Source organism: Helianthus annuus, chromosome 9 (assembly GCF_002127325.2).
Source record: "Helianthus annuus cultivar XRQ/B chromosome 9, HanXRQr2.0-SUNRISE, whole genome shotgun sequence".
Classification (NCBI taxonomy): domain Eukaryota; kingdom Viridiplantae; phylum Streptophyta; class Magnoliopsida; order Asterales; family Asteraceae; genus Helianthus; species Helianthus annuus.
In genome coordinates, this window is record NC_035441.2 from 73,297,143 (window position 1) to 73,315,879 (window position 18,737).

An 18,737-nucleotide genomic window follows, 5' to 3' on the forward strand; every position below is an offset into this window, starting at 1 on the left:
CCATACCCCATGTGTTCTTGTATTGCTTAGTGTTAAAAGGGATAAACCGAAGCCGTTTAAGTTTGCCAATTTCATTGCTGATAAAAGTGGTTTTTAGAGGAAGTAAAGCGGGTTTGGGATATTGAAGTTAGTGGTTATGCTATGTTCCAAGTGACCAAGAAACTAAGGTTATTGAAATCTCCGTTACGTAAGCTTATGCACCAACAAGAGAATCTGCATGAAAAGGTGAAATCGGCTAGGTTGTTGATGGATCAATTTTAGTTGGAGCTGGATAAGAACCTGTTGGACAAAGATTTAATGAACCAACAAGCCCGGTTATTGCAGAGTTATAAGGAGGCGGTCCATGATGAAGCGTCGTTTTTACAACAAAAGTCTAAGGTTGATTGGCTAGCGCTTGGCGATGCTAATACAAAGTATTTTCACAATGTAGTCAAAGCTAAGAATCACCGAAGCAGGATTTTTTTCTATTCGGGATACGTCTGGTACTTTGCATGAGGGTGGATCGGTTCCTCACGTTATGGTGAATCACTATACGAATTTTTTTGGCATGGAAGGAAACACTAGTATCCAACCATCTCCGAAGCTTTTTCGTAATGTGTTGTCTATTGAAAAAGCGGCTAACATGATCAAACAGGTTACTGATGAGGAGATTAAAACTACTATGTTCTCCATAGCAGGCAACAAGGCGCCAGGCCCGGATGGTTATACATCCACTTTCTTCAAGAAATCATGGCATATTGTCGGCTTGGATATTTGTCGTGCTGTAAAGGACTTCTTTACTAACGACCATCTTCTCCAACAACTGAATCACACTGTGATTTCGCTAATACCTAAGGTGACTACCCCAAATTTTTATTACGGACTATAGACCGATTTCTTACGGACTATAGACCGATTTCTTGCTGTAACACTTTATTACGGAATATATAAGATATTATCTAACTGGATTAAAGAAGGTCTCGGTGATGTGGTTAGCATAAATCAGTCGGCATTTGTTCCTGGTAGAAGAATATCGGATAATATTCTTTTAACTCAGGAATTAATGCTTAACTATCATCGAAACACAGGGCCTCCTAGATGTGCATTTAAAGTTGATATTTAGAAGGCTTATGATACGGTTGAGTGGGGATTCTTAGAGAGTACGATGAATGGGTTTGGGTTTCATCCTTTGATGGTTAAATGGGTTATGGCTTGTGTATCCTCTACATCGTTCTCTTTGGCAATCAATGGTAATTTGTATGGATACTTTAAAGGTAAGAGGGGGCTGCGGCAGGGTGATCCAATGTCCCCATATCTTTTTACGTTGGTAATGGAGGTGCTTACCTTGATACTACAACGCCAGGTTTCGATCTCATCGGACTTCAGGTTTCATAGCAGATGTCAAAAGCAGAGAATTATTAATTTATGTTTCGCTGACGACTTGTTTCTATTTGCTAGAGGGGATAACAATTCGGCTAAGGTCATCTTGGATTCCCTTAACATTTTTAAGAATATGTCTAGCCTAGTTCCGAGCATGACGAAAAGTACTGTATTTTTTGGTAATGTCGCGGATTCGGTTAAAGCTCGGATTCTAACAATTATGTCGTTTGATGAGGGGGTGTTACCGGTTAGATATCTTGATGTTCCCTTAATTTCTTCTCGGCTTCATTACAAAGACTGCAAAAAACTTGTGGAAAACATGGATGCTAGAATTACGAATTGGAAGACCAAGTGCTTATCATTTGCAGGTCGGTTGCAACTTATAAAATCAGTTTTATCCTCTATGCATATCAGACTGGGCGTCGGTGTTTATTTTACCTAAACGTATTATTCATGATCTTGAGAAGAGGATGCGGATGTTCTTGTGGTCGCAAGGAAATAATATCAAAGGCAAAGCGAAAGTTAACTGGAAATCGGTATGTATGCCGAAAACTGAAGGATGATTGGGTATTCGGCGGGTGGTAGACATGAATAATGCTCTTATGGTTGCTCATATTTGGAGTTTGCTTTCAAATCGTGATTCCTTATGGGTTAAATGGGTGCACTCATATCACATTCAGGATAGAAGTTTTTGGGATATTCTTGTTAAGAGTAATATTTCATGGAGCTGGCGAAAGTTGTTGATCTTAGGCCACTGATTTGTGATTATATATGGACAAAAGTGGGAGATGGCACAAAAACGTTTGTATGGTTTGATAAATGGGATGAAATTTGTCCGATTAGTACGTTTATTACCCCTATACGTATATCAAATGCAGGATTTAGAATGAATACGAAGTTGGCGGAGGTGTATGTACAGGGTGAATGGCGATGGCCGAGTGCCTGGGAAAATCAGTTTGCGGTGCTAAATAGCTTGAGAGATCTGGTACTAGTCTCAAATCGGAATGATGAGCTTGTTTGGAGATCGAGGTTGGGTGTTGATTCAGATTTTAGCACTGCTTTAGTTTGGGACGACATTAGACAAAGTCAGAATGACGTGTCATGGACGAAGATGGTGTGGTTTCCGCAGGCCATTCCAAGGCACTCATTTCTGGTGTGGCTCCTTATTCATAGAAAACTGAAAACACAAGACATTATGAGTAAATGGGGTAATGCCAATTTCAATCTTTTATGTTGCTCTTTATGCACATTGGGGCCGGACTCGCATGGCCATTTGTTTTTCGAATGTAATTATGCGAATCAAATATGGATTGGAGTTAGGGATAAAGCTGGTATGGGAATGGTTCAGAATAAATGGGATGCTATTTTTGATTACCTGGTGGGTATCGCGCAATCTAAGACGGCTGATCATGTGATTGCTAAGCTTGTGGTGAATGCGACGGCATACTTTGTTTGGGAAGAAAGGAACAAGCGTCTCTTTACAAACAAATGAAGAAGTAAGGCCCAGCTGATTCAGGTTATCTTGACTACGATTTGAATGAAGTTAATGACTAAGAAGTTCAAGAGTTCAAGCCAGGTGGCTCGAGTTTTGCAAGATTGGAGTTTACCTCGTGGTCTCCTTGTTGCGGATGATGATAGCGGCTGATTTGTTAGTTTAATCTAGTCTTGTTTGTCGCTTGTAGGCGCATTGGTTGTCTAGTTTAGCGAGTTGCTGGTTTTTTGTTTTTTGTTTCACTCTTGTATGGCCTGTCATACTTGAGAACTGGGGGATTTTCTGTCCTTCACTTGTGCTTTGTTGTTTGATGGTTGGTATAAATTTCATCGGGGTAATCCTTTACCCAAAAAAAAGATTTCATTAAAATTACCACATGCGAAATTGTTACAAAAAACCAACATGCGATTTCATCAAAATTATCACATGCGAAATTGTTACAAAAAACCAACATGCGATTTCATCAAAATTATCACATGCGATTTCATACATGCTATTTTATAACATGCGATTTCACTATATCGTACATAATGTACGTTAAGGGCATTTGTATTTTACACTTTACCTATATATATATAGTGACATGTGGCTAGAAAGCCTAAGTTTTCTAGAAAGTCTAGAAAGCAATAGGGAGGTGACATGTGGCTTTTAGTTTTTTTTATTCAAAAGGGCATGATGATAATTTGCAAAAAATATGAAAGATGAGAGACTGCACTTGCTCTGGGCCCTATTTCGATTTTGGCCCAGAGCAGTCGTCTAACCGGCACTTGCTCTGGGCCGGCCCTGGGTGAAGCGATCAAAAGTGGTGTAGTGGTGCTTCGTGATGTCGAACCAAGCCCGTGCAAGCTTGTACTCTTCGTCCTTTATCTAAGGTTGGTACTTCTTTTTCACGCGAGGAGCGGTAGCCTCTTTTTATGTGAGCGTTTTCCACGTTGAGGGGCCTCGGGTTTGCGCTCGGCTTGTGTCTTCGGCACCGTCTCGATCTCGAGCCTTGGCTTCGTTTTGGGAAACATACATACCGCCCATGTTGATGTTCATATTTGATGCAAAGCCGAGTGGCCCGTGAAAATATTGTTGTGGTATATTTAATAGTTGCGTGTACCCCATCGTTTTCGGATCACAATCTTGGTAATTACATGTTGGTAGTGATTGGTTGGTGTCCGGGCGATACGAGTTTGGGGTTGCTTGGCCAAGACGAAACACCAAAAAGGAGGCGGAATGGTTGCATGATATATATATATATATATATATATATATATATATATATATATAGGCCGGTTAACATACAATAGGGCTTATTGTACATTACGTACGCGATAACCCTAGCCGTCAGATCTTCATCTCCCATGTGATTTAATACCTCCATGCAAACTGTACGAGCTGTGCGAATTCAATCTTCCACATACGATTTTCTCCATCTACACACCCCATGCCATTTTTCACATTACCCCATGCTAACCATTTTTTCACATGCGATATTGATATTGCAATTTTCCACATGCGATTCTACACACCCCATGCCATTTTTCACATTACCCCATGCTAGCCATTTTTTCACATGCGATATTCAATTTTCCACATGCGATTCTACACACCCCATGCCATTTTTCACATTACCCCATGTGTTACACCCCAACCAATGGCGGAAACATCGGGATGAGACGAAGTGTGAAGATTGCTAGAGACATCATAACGCTATTTGTGACAATATTTAATAAACCAATTTCATTTCATAATTCGTTTGTCAACATTACAAAGAAATCAAATAACGTCAAGTTCAAAGGAAATACAATACAACATAATCAAAATAGATACAACGATTAAACCTAAACGTCTATATGTGTATCTAGGCATCAACGCTACTTCATTTCATAGCATCATCATCCTCAACCTGTAACATGTTTAAAATAAAGTTCAATGCAAAAGCAAAGGCGAGTATACAAGTTTAAGCATAAGTATAAGTACAAGTATAAAAGTTTAAAACGAATCCACATGGCAACTTAGTTTATACGAGATCAGCCTAACGTGGCATGCAATATTTCTAGCCAACCTCTGTTTACGCAAGAAAGTTTAATTAATTCAACATGACCCAAGTTTAAGGGGGGCGGTGTGTTACTCCTATAGCGCTATACATGTCAAATGGAGGCTCGTGAAAGCTAATGACTAAAACATATCACATAAGTATGGTCCACGTAAGCATCAAGTATCACAACATAGTATTCATGTATAAGGATTGTTTTGTGCATTGCATAAAGAATAAGTTTAAGTGTGTTTTAAATATGGTAACACGTTACACCCCAAAAAGTGGTAAACATAAAAAGGGGTTGCGAGTATACTCACGGTTTTGGAAGTCTTCCGATTATCCAAGTATTGACGAGTTAATGCGATTCAGGGTATGAACGGGTTTGGATTTAAGATTAAGGGATGTGTAGGTTTGGAATTTTAACAACATGAAAATAACATATGAAAATAATCACCTAGTACATATGATACTTGTTCTTGACACTATGAAACTCCAAGGAGTTGATATGTTTTCATGGAACAAGGTTCCATTAGAATCGTGATAAGTTATCATACCATAGGATAATATAATCTAGTACTATGACATATGAATACTAGTTCATCATCTTAGATTCAATTATTTGGATTATGTGTTTATATATTACATATATTATATACATATTATTATGTCCAATATTTCAAGCATGAGGTAGAAGATTAAGATCTTCATTTAGGTACCTCTAAGTATCATGGAAATCATGTAGGAGGTAGGAAGATCAAGCTTCCATTTAGGTACCTCTTATGGTTCACCACTACACTTGATGTAAAAACATACAAGGAGGGTCATGAACTACTATTAATATAAGAATAATAAAAAACTACACTATGAGAAATCATCAAGTAATGAGGGGATTCTATGTTTGACAACCCAAGTTAGTCCATAATCACACCTACATTAAGTCTTGGACTTAAACATTACTTGTGGGTTAAACACCCTAAACAGAACAGAATGCATATGAGGTTTAACCTCTGATTTTGAATGTCTCAACCTTGTTTTTAACCCTAACTAACCATAGAAGTGGTTATAAGCATAAGAACATAGGTTTCAGATGAGTTTGACTTAAGTTTGAACAAGTTAAGTAAAGTTTGATTGAAAACAGAAAAGAACAGTGAACTTTGGAGCCTTTTTGCCGGAGTGCCAGGGACTTATTTATTGTGAAAAACCCATGGAATAGAAGATAAGGTCAATCCAAGCACATAAGAAAAAGAATGGACTAAATCGGACAAGTATTGAGTGAGTTATGCTCACTTTAGTGAAGAGGTATAATTCTGTCCGAATGTCTACAATCAACTGCGTTTTTGGATGATTTGGGAGTGATTAGAGTGTTGCAAAAGTGGAAAAGTGGCCGGGATTAGAGTGGTATTTATAGGGGATGGATTAGGGTTAAAGTTGGTTGGCTTTAAATGCAATTAGTTGAGAGTTAAATAAATAAAAAAGACAATTGTTGCTGTCTTTGACATTAGCGACCGGAGTGGGCTGTTTGCAACCAATAACCACTCTCTTTTGTGTGACTTATTAGATTATATTATAGTACATATTATATCATGTTAATATATGACTAACTATTGAAATCTCATGAGTTCGGGAGGTTTATTAAACAAAAAAAAGCTACATAAAGGCAGCCCATAGCTGTCCGTTCGCATGGGCTTTGACAGCCATGTTCACCCTTTTTTTATGTTTAAGTGACAATTAATTGATTTAGCCATTTAGGTATCATACATATAATAATGAACACATAACCTATTATTTAAATGTAATATGGTAGGTGTTTGAATAACAAAAGGGACAACTTCAACAGCCATGAGGGCTGTGATCGAATGACTATAATCAGCCCCTTAATATTTTTTTTTAATTTTTTTTAGACATCCAACGTTCACATGTAACATGTACTATTTTATTATTATTATTATTATTATTATTATTATTATTATTATTATTATTATTATTACTATATTATTATTAGAATTAGTATTATTAGAATTATTATTATATTACTAGGATTATTATTATTATTATTATTATTATTATTATTATTATTATTATTATTATTATTATTATTATTATTATTATTATTATTATTATTATTATTATTATTATTATTGTTGTTGTTGTTTTATTATCAGAATTTAACCATGTATTTAATAGTTAACAAGCACGCAGAAGTTATGAGTACCAGTATGTCGGGTATCGGTCACGCGTATGTATTCGAGATTGGTAACGTATAAACCGAGTATTGTAACACGTATAAGCATGTATAAAAATAGTATTCCATATAAAAGATTCATTTCATTACGAGCAAAGTCTCGGATTTACAATGGCTTGAAATGAGAAGACGATTACAAGAATATAAGATTTCCAAAATTAGAATTTCAAGCAAAGGTTTCTCAATGTGGAAAGTATGAAAGCGCATGGCGTTACAGTCTCCCTTCCTTTAGGAAATTTCGTCCCGAAATTTATTCAAGAGGAAGAGTTGAAAGAGTTTTGGCGAAAAGGTGATTATATAAAATTTAAGACTCGAAAATTTTGAAACGTGCAAAGTATGAAGTTTTGAAAATGTCAAGATAAGTTTGCAAAAGGATTTGTTTGGCTATAATGGTTTTAAGGCATAAGCATTGGATAGACGAATATAGCGTGTTAAAGATGAAGTCTCGTCGTGGATAATCGGATATAATGCGTTTGTGAGTTGTTTAAAGTTTGAATTAGGTCTAAAAGGTCTGCAAAACACTGAATTTCTCATGGCACGTCTTACGAAAGTTTGGTAACATGATGAAAACACTTATATATAGGAAGTACCAACGGCGTATCCACCATGTTTTGACCATGTTACGTCCATTTCGTATTCGGTGTCATGTTACGTTCCGTGTCTTACCATACATAGTAGCACACTCTATGGTTTTCATACGCCTATCACCATAATCCCGTGTGCACCCGCGATTATTTTGATTGTCGCATGATCCGCATAGCTTGTACTAGTTGTGCATGAATCAGGGTATACATAATTTAAAAATAAGAACGTATGCGTATAAGAATATATTATATAAGCAAGTCCATGCTTAAGTATGTATGGGACCCACGCAAGCGAATCCCCTGGATTACGATCGCGTACGGGTGCGAATGCATGAATTATGAGTATGAACGAAAGTATGAGCATAACTATAAGTTTACGTATGAATATGCACGTAAGTATGAGTATAAACATAAATCGTATGAGTAATGTGAGTATACGTATAAGCATTAAACGTATGACTATAAGTAAAAGCATAAATCGTATGAGTATGAATATGAATACGATTATAAGTATGAGCATAAAATGCATTGTTATAAATATGAGTGTGAGTATGAATACTAATGATTGCGTATATCGTATTAATTGAAAACATGACAAACTTAAGCATGTAAAAGTACTCAAAAGGTTGAGTATGTAAATACGAATGATATAACTGAAATGGTCGCAATGCAACAACTAAAACGTGTATGCTGATATGCATGTATAGTTGTTTAAATGAAAAGTTGAGTTTATCGAATCAAAATTAGGTTGAGCTTGGTTTGAAAGGTAGAATATAGTTTGCATATGTAAGGGAACATAACATACTCATTGGTTATGCATAATGTATTTGGTAATGAATGGAATGCTACTTTTGTTTAAAAAAGTTTATGTAATTCGAGGATGGTCGGTTCCCACGAAGTCATCTTGCCCACGTGTTTTGTAAATTGGTGTAGGAAAAAGGTTTTCTATAAAAAAAGTAAGTTCGTTTCATCAAACAAGAAATTATGAATTTAGGAGGTTCTTGTGAAAACGAGGATCCTTAGAAAAGAATTTAGCAAAAGGACTTAGTGATTGTTAAAAGTTTTAACAAATGATTTGTTGATGTTGAAAAGAGTATTTGGTAAAACGATCATATAACATCTACGAGATCTTATAAGTAACTGAGAAAGGTTAGTTTGATTTCGATTAAGAGTGGAAGTCTCTAGTATGATGATATAATGTGAACGTGTTTTAGTTAATAAATCGGATGTGAAGTTCATGGGCAAGAGATTCACTAGACCGATTAAATTGATAGGTAGCATTTTGTAAGGTTCGGGAATTCGTGTACTAAACGTTTAAGACATGATTAAGTATCTCGTGTATATGATCTATGTGAAATGTATAATGGAATAAAGAATAAGTTTGATAAAATAATAAATTTTGAAAATCGCATAAGTAGGGATTTGGTTAATGATAAACAATTTAGGTATAAAATATGATCGAGTTTGCATAATAAGATATTTTGAATGGACGTTTTGGTAACGATCACCTAGGTAAGGGAATCACCCCTAACTCGTTGGTGAGGTCGTTTTAAGAAAAGGGGAGTGGAGTTAATCGTCAAGGCAAGGAAGTCACTCCTATCTCGATGATATGTCTCCACTTGTCGTTACAAGGAATATGAATTTAAATTACATGAAGTCAAGCATATGTATAAATGTATGGAAAAAAAATCCAATATGTTGTGTGTGTGAAAAGAGAAAAATCGGAAGTAGATTTAAATTCAAAAGGAATGGCATCGTATAAGATAAATAGTAGAACACATGTTTGCTTAAAATTTAGGATGGTTCCAAAATGGAACTTTGACTAACCAAAGTGGTCGAAAAGTCTTTCGAATTTGAGGAGCATGCTTTGGCCTAATAGGTGAAATACTCTCGCCGACAAGTCGGTTAACGGTATTTACCCTTCCGGTTACTACATGTCCCAAATCAATTGAAATTTCGAGACTTGGCGGTATTTATGAAAATCAAGGAGTGGAACTAGTCGACAAGGTGCGGGTCTCACCCCTAGCTTGGCGATTTAGTATCCTAAGTGTGGTTGGTACTCGTCGGGTCAAAATTTGATTTCAACACTTTGACAAGGGTCCACTAAAAGGCTTGAGAGTCATTCACCAAATTGTGGGTTTCACGCCTATTTTGGTGAAGTCGTCTCGTTTGTGTATTATGAGTGTTTTCGGATTTAGAAATATCGAGTAAAATGCATGAGGGAAGTGTATGTCAAAGGAATACGCAAACAAGTATAAACACGTAAGAGGGCATATCAAGAATGGTACATAAATAATGAAATGATAAATCAAGTATTAACACATAGAGAAATAGGTCAAGAATAGTACGTAAAGGATCGAAAAACGAAACAAGTATTAACACATAATAAGACAAGCATTAATGCATAAGAATAACATGTCGAATATTACCCACGAGTGATATACATGTTTAAAAGAGCATAAATAAAAAACAAATAAAGTATCATGTAGTAGTTCAAGAAAAACATACGAATAAGGCTCTAAAACTATAGACTAGGTAAAAGCATTCCTACTTTTCCTAATTCCCTATAGTTATGGCTCTGATACCAATCTGTCACACCCCAACCAATGGCAGAAACATCGGGATGATACGAAGTGTGAAGATTGCTAGAGACATCATAACGCTATTTGTGACGATATTTAATAAACCAATTTCATTTCATAATTCGTTTGTCAACATTACAAAGAAATCAAATAACGTCAAGTTCAAAGGAAATACAATACAACATAATCAAAATTGATACAACGATTAAACCTAAACGTCTATATGTGTATCTAGGCATCAACGCTACTTCATTTCATAGCATCATCATCCTCAACCTGTAACATGTTTAAAATAAAGTTCAATGCAAAAGCAAAGGCGAGTATACAAGTTTAAGCATAAGTATAAGTATAAGTATAAAAGTTTAAAATGAATCCACATGGCTACGTAGTTTATACGAGATCAACCTAACGTGGCATGCAATATTTCTAGCCAACCTCTGTTTACGCAAGAAAGTTTAATTAATTCAACATGACCCAAGTTCAAGGGGGCGGTGCGTTACTCATATAGCGCTATACATGTCAAATGGAGGCTCGTGAAAGCTAATGACTAAAACATATCTGAAGAAACACTGGACTAATTATGAGGATAATCAGTTTGGTTTATGTTTCTATCATGATGGTTAATCTTCTAATGACTTATCTGAGCTTCTTCTTGAACCTTTAATCCTGCAAAACAGAACACCGTTACTCGGTAAGAGGGGAATATGGGGGTTTCCCTCTTAACCGGGCTCCGGCGTGAGAATAAGCGACTGCTTTGTGAGGATAATTAAGTATTAAGAGTGAGAGTAGAGGGAATGGAATGTTTAACCTGTGGAGTGAGGTGCCTATTTATAGCCGGAGAGGTGCAAGAGGATATGGGCTGATGGGCCTTGGGCCGGTAATCGACAACATAGTGGATATGCTCTTTGTCTCACGGGTGTCGACCGTTAGTGGCTTCTAGAAGTTCTCCTGCGCTGGCGTGCCCTGATTGGAGCCACGTGTCATTGTTGTCGGCCTCGTTGTCCTTCTGCCATCAGCAGACAAGTGGAGATCGTGGGACAGATGTCTCCGTCCTCTGATTGGTGCCACGTAGGCGTCCTTAAGTACTTCTCGTTTTCCGTACGTCAGACGATGGCGCACGATTGAATAGAGCCTGCTGGATGTTCATTGGCTCCTTTTCTCTGCCACTTGTACCTTTTGTACCTTCCTACCCTGGTCTCGCGCTGCAACCTTTCTGTGAGTTGCGCGGGTTTATAGGTAATGAAGGTTCTTATCGGATTGCTAAGTATCGTAATTGTAGTTCTCTTCTGATTGGCCCTCGCGTCTCTTCGTGGGATGTGGCGGTAATCGCGCGAGGTTGTCTTAGCAAGAGAAAATGGTGAATAAGGAGTATGGCCCTTGCGTAGCCTTGATGAAGGTTTGCGCAGCTTTTTGGGGCCATACCCCTTCAAGTCACCCCAGTCCAGTGCTGCACCATGCGCAGGGCAAGTGGTTGGAGCTCTGGACTTAGAAAAAGAAATTTATAGAGCTTGCTTGTTTTGGCCTGTTGACGCGCGCGTATAGGAGTTGACGATTATTACGGCACGACTATATATCTGTTAGCTGATTGTTGCCCAATAAGGACGCGCGGGTATCTTGTAGACAAGGTAAATTGCGCGCCCATATGTAACTTCTTTGGTAAGTGTTGTGGAATTTGGGCGGGAAATTCCTTGAAATTTGAATTCTGACGGTTTGGTGAGATAAGTCTCTGATTGTGACGCTTGAGTTGACTCCTGGCACGGATGTCATCATGTCGTCTGTGACGGTTCCACTTTTTGTCAGGAGAGTGAGGCCCACGCGCGCGTGGTAACCGTCATCCCTGCTTTTACGCATTACGTGGCATCCTCTCGTTGGTCAGCTGAACGACGGATGCGGCACGGTTATCCATCGCATTAAATGCGATGGGTATATATATTCGATAGAGGTGAGAGGAACGAACTCATCTTATGCTCTTTCTACTCGTTTCTCTCTAATCATCTTCATCTCTTCTTCACATCTTCAAACTCTTGTAGCAAATCTTCAAGTTCTTCATATCTTCGAATTCTTGTAGCAGATCTGCAAGTTTTTCATATCTTCAGGAACAACAATGGCTGAAGAACATACTGAAGATAATCCCGGAGAGGAGGGGCCTGTCGCGGTTCTCCGGTGGGATTTAGGTTTAGTTGAACAGATCGTTCGGAGTTTCCGGTTTCCACCGGAATGGGATGCAAGATATTCGGGCCAGAATCAAACTGCCGCCGATGCACCGCCGGGCTATATTACTTTGTTTGAAGATTTTTTTCTCCAGGGGAATTTCCGGCTGCCGGCGACGAACTTTATGGGAAGTATTCTGCATTTTTACAACTTCCATATTTCTCAGATGAGCCCTCCTGGGATGGTTAGGGTTCGACATTTCAAGTTCTTATGTCGAGCCCACGGTATCGAGCCTACCATTGAGAAGTTCCGAGCATTTTATCAGCTCATCCGAACTATGGGCTTCTTTTCTTTTGCCAGCTATGGAGCTGCGAGGAAGATCTTGCTGAACCCACCGAAAAGTTTCCATGATTGGAAACCTAAATTTTTCTTCATTCGCGAGGAGTTGCTCCCAATCGCCATGCCTTTCCGGGCCTGGACTGAACCTGTATTGAAAGAAGATCTTCCCATTCCTAAACATGAACGGTGGTATCAGCAGCTTACTCCAACCCCTAACCGGGTATTTGGAGAAAATGTCCTCGTTGTTGCGCGCATGAGTGACCGATGGTCGCCTGATAGCGAGGAGGTTCCTATCTTGAAGATCAATGATCAAGGTCAGTATCTTCCTTAATTTCCCTGGTTCCATGCTTCATAACTATGTTTTATTCATACGATTTGATGTGTAGAGGCGCACTTGTATCAAGCCGCTTTCGCTACGTTTTGAGGGTCTATGGGCGTGCGCCCACTCCGGGATGGTGAGGAGTATTGGTATGAGCAGATAAGGAGCAATTTCATGTACCCAGTTGCTGATGCCTTCGCTGAGCCCCCCACTGCAACTGAAGGTGTGCATATACCTAACCCTCGACCCTTGCGCTCCGTGACTTCTGCTGGGAAAGAGGTTGTCTATCTTTCCAGCGAGGAGTCCGTGGGATCATCAAGTGGAGAGTTAAGTCCATGGTCTCAAATCTTTGCAGGTGTGCTGCGCGATTTGGGGATAGACCCTGAAGAGAAGAAGAAGAAGCCTGGGAAAAAGAAGAAGGTTATCACGCTAGATCCTGAGGTAATCAGAAAGGGAGATGGGAGTAGTTGCGCAACCGCTACTGCTACTGACAAAGGTACTTTCCGCCTTCGTCAAAGTAACCTGGAAGACTATGTTATATCAGTGATTCACTCGAGGGTTTATCGCGTATAGGAGAGAAGAGAACTGGAGCAGGAGGCTCCAAAAGTTCAGGGAGCGCGGGCTCCCGTAACCCGGATACTTGGACCACCCCGTCCTCTGTTGCGCAAGAGGGGGATGATGAAGAAGAAGTGCAGGAAGAGCTTGCGGTGCAGTTGATAAGAAAAAGAAATCGGGAGGCTATGCTCGGGGCAACTGTGTTGCCAAAACCTGGCGATGCCCCTTTGATTGGGAAGAAAAGCAACTTGCGCTCCCTTTACAAATTCTTTCCTGGTTAGTATGTTGTTTCCATGTACTTGTAATATTCTCTTCTCTAATACTCCATCTTTGCAGAAGCTGAAAAGAAGAAACCCGAGAAGGGGATCACCATCACAGAGCCCTTAGAGCCGGCGCAGAAAAAGCCCAGGGCTACTAAGGTCACTATCAAACCGTTCCCTGCTTCACAATCTGCTGACAAGGAGAAACAAAAGGGGCCTGAGAAGCCTGTTCGGGAAAAAGAGGTTGCGAGAGAGAGAGTTGTTGACAAGCCTCCTACTGGCCCTAAGGAGCTCGAGGTTACTGCCCCTATTACAACTGATACTGGGCATGAGCAGCCCATTGCTGACAAGGGGAAAAACTTGGGGGTGGAGAACCCAGTTGAGCCTTCGCCGACTACCGCCCATGCTCAAACTGGTCCGGCGACCACGGAACAGACTACTGCTACTGCTGGAGGTAGCGCTGGCTTTGCTGCTGGTCAAGCTGGTGCTGGGAGCCGGGGTGAGGCGCTTCACTCTCCTATAGGTCCGATGGACACCATGGGAGACGTTTATTATAAGTCATATACTGAAGAAAGCCGAGGTGAAGCGCTTCATCAACCTCCCTGGAGTCTAAAACAGAAGGACACTTTCCTGGAATTCGCTCCTTGCCGCGATTGGCTTCTTAACTCCATCCCTCCTGGTGAGGTGAACCGTCAAAGGGAGCGAACCCACAGCGCGCTTTATCATGCATATGTTGTTGGTGAAGCCAACACTCGCGCTGCTAACCATCAGATTGTTCGCGAATGGCGAACTTTGGTTAGGGAGAGGGATGAATGGGAGAAGTATCGCAAGCGGTTGCTGAAGCAGGTGAAAGCTTTTGAGAGGTTGAAGGCCGCCTTTGATGAGGAGAGAGCGAAGCTTGAAACAGATAAAAAGTCTGAAGAATGGGACCGTGAAGGCCTTAAAAACAAACTCCGTGCCGCTGAGGAACTCCTCTTAAAGGAACATGCTGAATGGAAGGCTATCTGTGCCAAGGACAATGAGCGTATGTATGCGGCTCGCTCTAAAATCACCGAACTTGAAGGTCAAGTTGCGGATTTGAAGAAGAAGGCGGAGGATGCGCAAGTTGTGAAGGAACAATCCGAGGTATGTTATTGTCTTTTCTTGCTTATGCATTTTGTAGAAAATATTCTAAGTCTTGCTTTCGATAGGCTGAGTTTAAGGCGCAACTTTCGAGCAAGGATAGGGATTTATCTGCTAAGGACGTTGAAATCGCTGAGTTGAAGCGTCGCCTTCGCGAGCAGATTGAAAGGAGCGAGTCCTTAGAGATTGATCTCGAAGCTGAAAAGTCAAAAGCTGCCACTGCCGAGGAAGCGAAGCAAAAGGCCGAGGAGGCGCGAGCCATTAGTACCACTGCTCTTAATGTGGCGCAGAATAATTATTCTGAGGCCCAAGGTATTGTGGACACTCTGGTCGCTGAGGCTGAATGGATGCGCAGCCGAGGGATCGCTTTAGTAAGATTTCTCTTGACTTTGGTTTAATTTGTTAAGACTCGTTGTCTTATGTGTTTTGTTTATTGTAGATGGCCAACTCTGTCTTGAATGCTGGGGAGCTGGATACAGCCGTTGCGGCTTTAATAGATGCTTCGCGCGCCGCTGGTCACCGGGGTGGTTACTTGGAATGTGCGCACCATGCTTCAGAGATGTTTGGTCAGGAATTTGACACTAGTCACTGGTCGGTGACTGATCAAGCAGAGGCTCAACTGGCTCGCGCTGAAGATGGTTATGATAACTTGTCTCTGCCAGCGATGGACTTGGTTACTGAAGCGCTGAAGCATGATGACTGGTGTTATCGATTGAAGACCATGCTTGACCCACCTCAAACGGTTGAATTATCTGATGAGGAGTTGGCAGGTAATGATGAAGGCGATGATGATGGCGGGAATGGTGATCGACCTGAGTAGGGATTGAAGGCTTTGTGCCTTGTTTTGTTTAGCTTTTTGAATGTATAGGGTTGCGCGGTCGCGCTTTAACTAAATTTAATGGATGTTAGGTTTATGTAACCTTTGCGCATTGCGCTTTCTGAATATGATGTTATGTTTACTTTTATTGTCTCTTGTTACAATTATTGCACTGTTGTTTGAAACTTTGGTTAAGTTAGCGCGAATAAATGTAAGTGTAGCTCAAGGGCTGGTAATTCACTGGAGTGTTTTCGAGCTAATCAAAAGTTTTAACATGCATTTGTAACTCATGAACTCGTATCGCAATAGGAAAACATATTCTATGATTTCATTAGCTTGGAAACGGGCGCTTAGGCCAATCATACATCACTGATAAATTACATAAGGCGTTTAGCTGACATAGAGATTAAGTAGACGCGTGGCCACTATGAGAGAAATGGCACATGGCTTCAGGGTAGTTACATATAACATCTGCGCAGTTGTTGCGCGTTCCACGTGCGCGGGATGATGTGGCCATCCAACGTTCGCAATTTGTAGGCCCCTTTCCTAGCACTTCATGGACCAGGTACGGGCCTTCCCATTTGGGTGTTAGCTTTCCAGGGCGTTCGGCGTTTGAAGCTTCATTATCACGGAAAACGTATTCTCCTGGAGTGAAAGTACAAATGCGGACTCTCGCATTGTAGTACCTTTCCAGTTGTGTCTTGTATTTCGCCTCCTTAATACGTGCAATCTCACGCCTCTCTTCCAAGAGGTCTAGGTCGAGGCGGCGCTCTGCTTCATTATCGACCGTGTTGACTGCTGTCAAGCGCGGCGAGGGGAGACCGACTTCTGCTGGGATAACTGCCTCTGAACCGTATACTAGGCTGAAAGGAGTTTCGCCTGTGCTTGTTTTCGGCATGGTTCGATGAGCCCATAGGATGCTTGGGAGCTCATCTACCCAGCCTCTGCGCTTTGTACCCAGTCGGGATGTTATCCCCTCCACGATGCTTTTGTTTACGCTTTCCACTTGACCGTTGCCCTGAGGGTGCGCAACGGATGAGAAGGCATGTTCTATCTTCATTTCCTTCATCCATTTTTTAAGATCCTCCGAGGCAAAATTGTTGCCGTTATCTGTGACGATCTTGAGTAGAAGACCAAATCTGCAGATGATGTGCTCCCAGATAAACTTGCGCACCATCATGGCAGTGGTTGATGCGAGGGCTTTGGCTTCCACCCACTTGGTGAAATAATCGACAGCCACGATTATGAACTTTACGGCTCCCGGGGCATCTGGGAAGGGTCCCACCATATCGATCCCCCACTGTTGGAAAGGCCAAGCAGTGGACACTGGGATAAGATCATTTTTGGGGCGCAGGGTCTTTGGGGAGTGCCGCTGACAGGAGTCGCATTTGCGCAGCTCCTTCAGGGCGTCGACATGCATCCCTGGCCAATAATATCCAGCGCTCATGATTTTTGCAACAACCATGCGTGGCCCCGCATGTATACCACAGATCCCTTCATGGATCTCTCGAATTAGGTAATTTGCGTCTTGGGGATCCACGCAACGCAACAAGGGTCCTAAGAAGGATCTCCGATACAGAATACCATCATTCATTTCGTAGTGCAGGGCTTTGTGCTGGATTTTCCTTGCCTCTGCTTTGTTCTCTGGGAGTATCCCTTCCTGCAGATAGCGGATTATAGGGGTCATCCAGGATGGTTGCCCCATTTCGATGACGTTCACTTGTCGCAGCAGGACTGATGGATTTTTGAGCACCTCAATTCTGACCTCCTTTGCAAGATGCTGAAAGAAGGTTGACGCGAGTTTGCTTAAAGCGTCTGCTTGTTTATTTTCATAGCGATTTATGTGTACCACCCTGTATTTCTTGAATTTCTGAAGCAGTTCTTTCGCTTGGTCTAGATACAGGGCCATGACGTCGCACTTTGCATCGTAGAATCCGTTGACTTGACTGGCGATCAAGAGTGAATCAACGTGCGCTTGTAAATTCTTGGCTCCCATTTTAATAGCGAGGCGCAAGCCTGCTAGAAATGCCTCGTACTCTGCTTCGTTGTTGGTGTTTTTAAAATCCAACCTGATAGCGTATGTAAATTCGTGTTTTTCAGGACTGACCAGGCGCAATCCGGCTCCTGAGCCATCCTCGTTTGAGGCGCCATCTGTGTATAGGAACCATAGCCCATCTGATGTATCTTTTATGGGAGCCTCAACGATTTCACAATCTTTGACCTTCTCAGCTGTGACTTCTCTGATGAAGTCTGCAAGGACTTGACCTTTGATGGCTGGGCGCGGCCTATACAAAATGTTGTGGCCCCCCAGCTCGTCTGCCCACTTCGCTAATCGCCTGGATGTCTCCGGTTTTTGCAATATCGTCCCAATGTGAAAGTTGGTCAGTACGGTGATAACGTGGCCTGTGAAGTATCAGCGCAGCCTCCTAGAGGCATGTAACAACACTAGTACCAGTTTCTCCATCGTGGAGTATCTTGTTTCTGGATCTGTGAGCATTCTACTGACATAGTAGATTGGAGTCTAGACCCCGTTTCTTTCCACAAGCAACACTGAACCCACTGCCTTGTCTGATGATGATAAGTACAAGATGAGCGACTCTTTTTCGAACGGCGCGGTTAATGTTGGGAGTTGGATCAAACACTCCTTCATTTGCTGAAAAGCGCTTTCTGCTTCAGGCGTCCATCTGAATTCCTGCTTCTTTACACAGCTGCGCAAAGTAGTTATGAAAGGGTACGACTTTGCGGCGTGGTTTGACAGGAAGCGGTTAAGCGCGGCCAGGCGGCCGGCTAGCCTTTGCATCTCTTTGATTGTTTTAGGGGATGGCATGCGCTCTATTGCTTGGACTTTTTCTGGATTCACCTTAAATACGCAATTGGTGACTATGAAGCCCA

General features: G+C 41.2%; 2 protein-coding genes across 2 annotated transcripts; one reads left to right on the forward strand and one right to left on the reverse strand.

Moving 5' to 3' along the window:
• The first annotated feature begins 1,144 nt into the window (after window positions 1-1,144).
• LOC110902080 lies at window positions 1,145-2,851 on the forward strand. Its single transcript, XM_022148820.1, has 2 exons — window positions 1,145-1,727; window positions 2,238-2,851. Exons 1-2 carry the CDS (start codon window positions 1,145-1,147, stop codon window positions 2,849-2,851), a joined length of 1,197 nt encoding a protein of 398 aa, XP_022004512.1.
• Window positions 2,852-16,251: 13,400 nt separating this feature from the next.
• On the reverse strand, window positions 16,252-18,353 carry LOC110902081. Its single transcript, XM_022148821.1, has 3 exons — window positions 18,298-18,353; window positions 16,803-18,181; window positions 16,252-16,724 (listed from the first exon to the last, which is right to left on the reverse strand). Exons 1-3 carry the CDS (start codon window positions 18,351-18,353, stop codon window positions 16,252-16,254), a joined length of 1,908 nt encoding a protein of 635 aa, XP_022004513.1.
• Window positions 18,354-18,737: the final 384 nt, after the last annotated feature.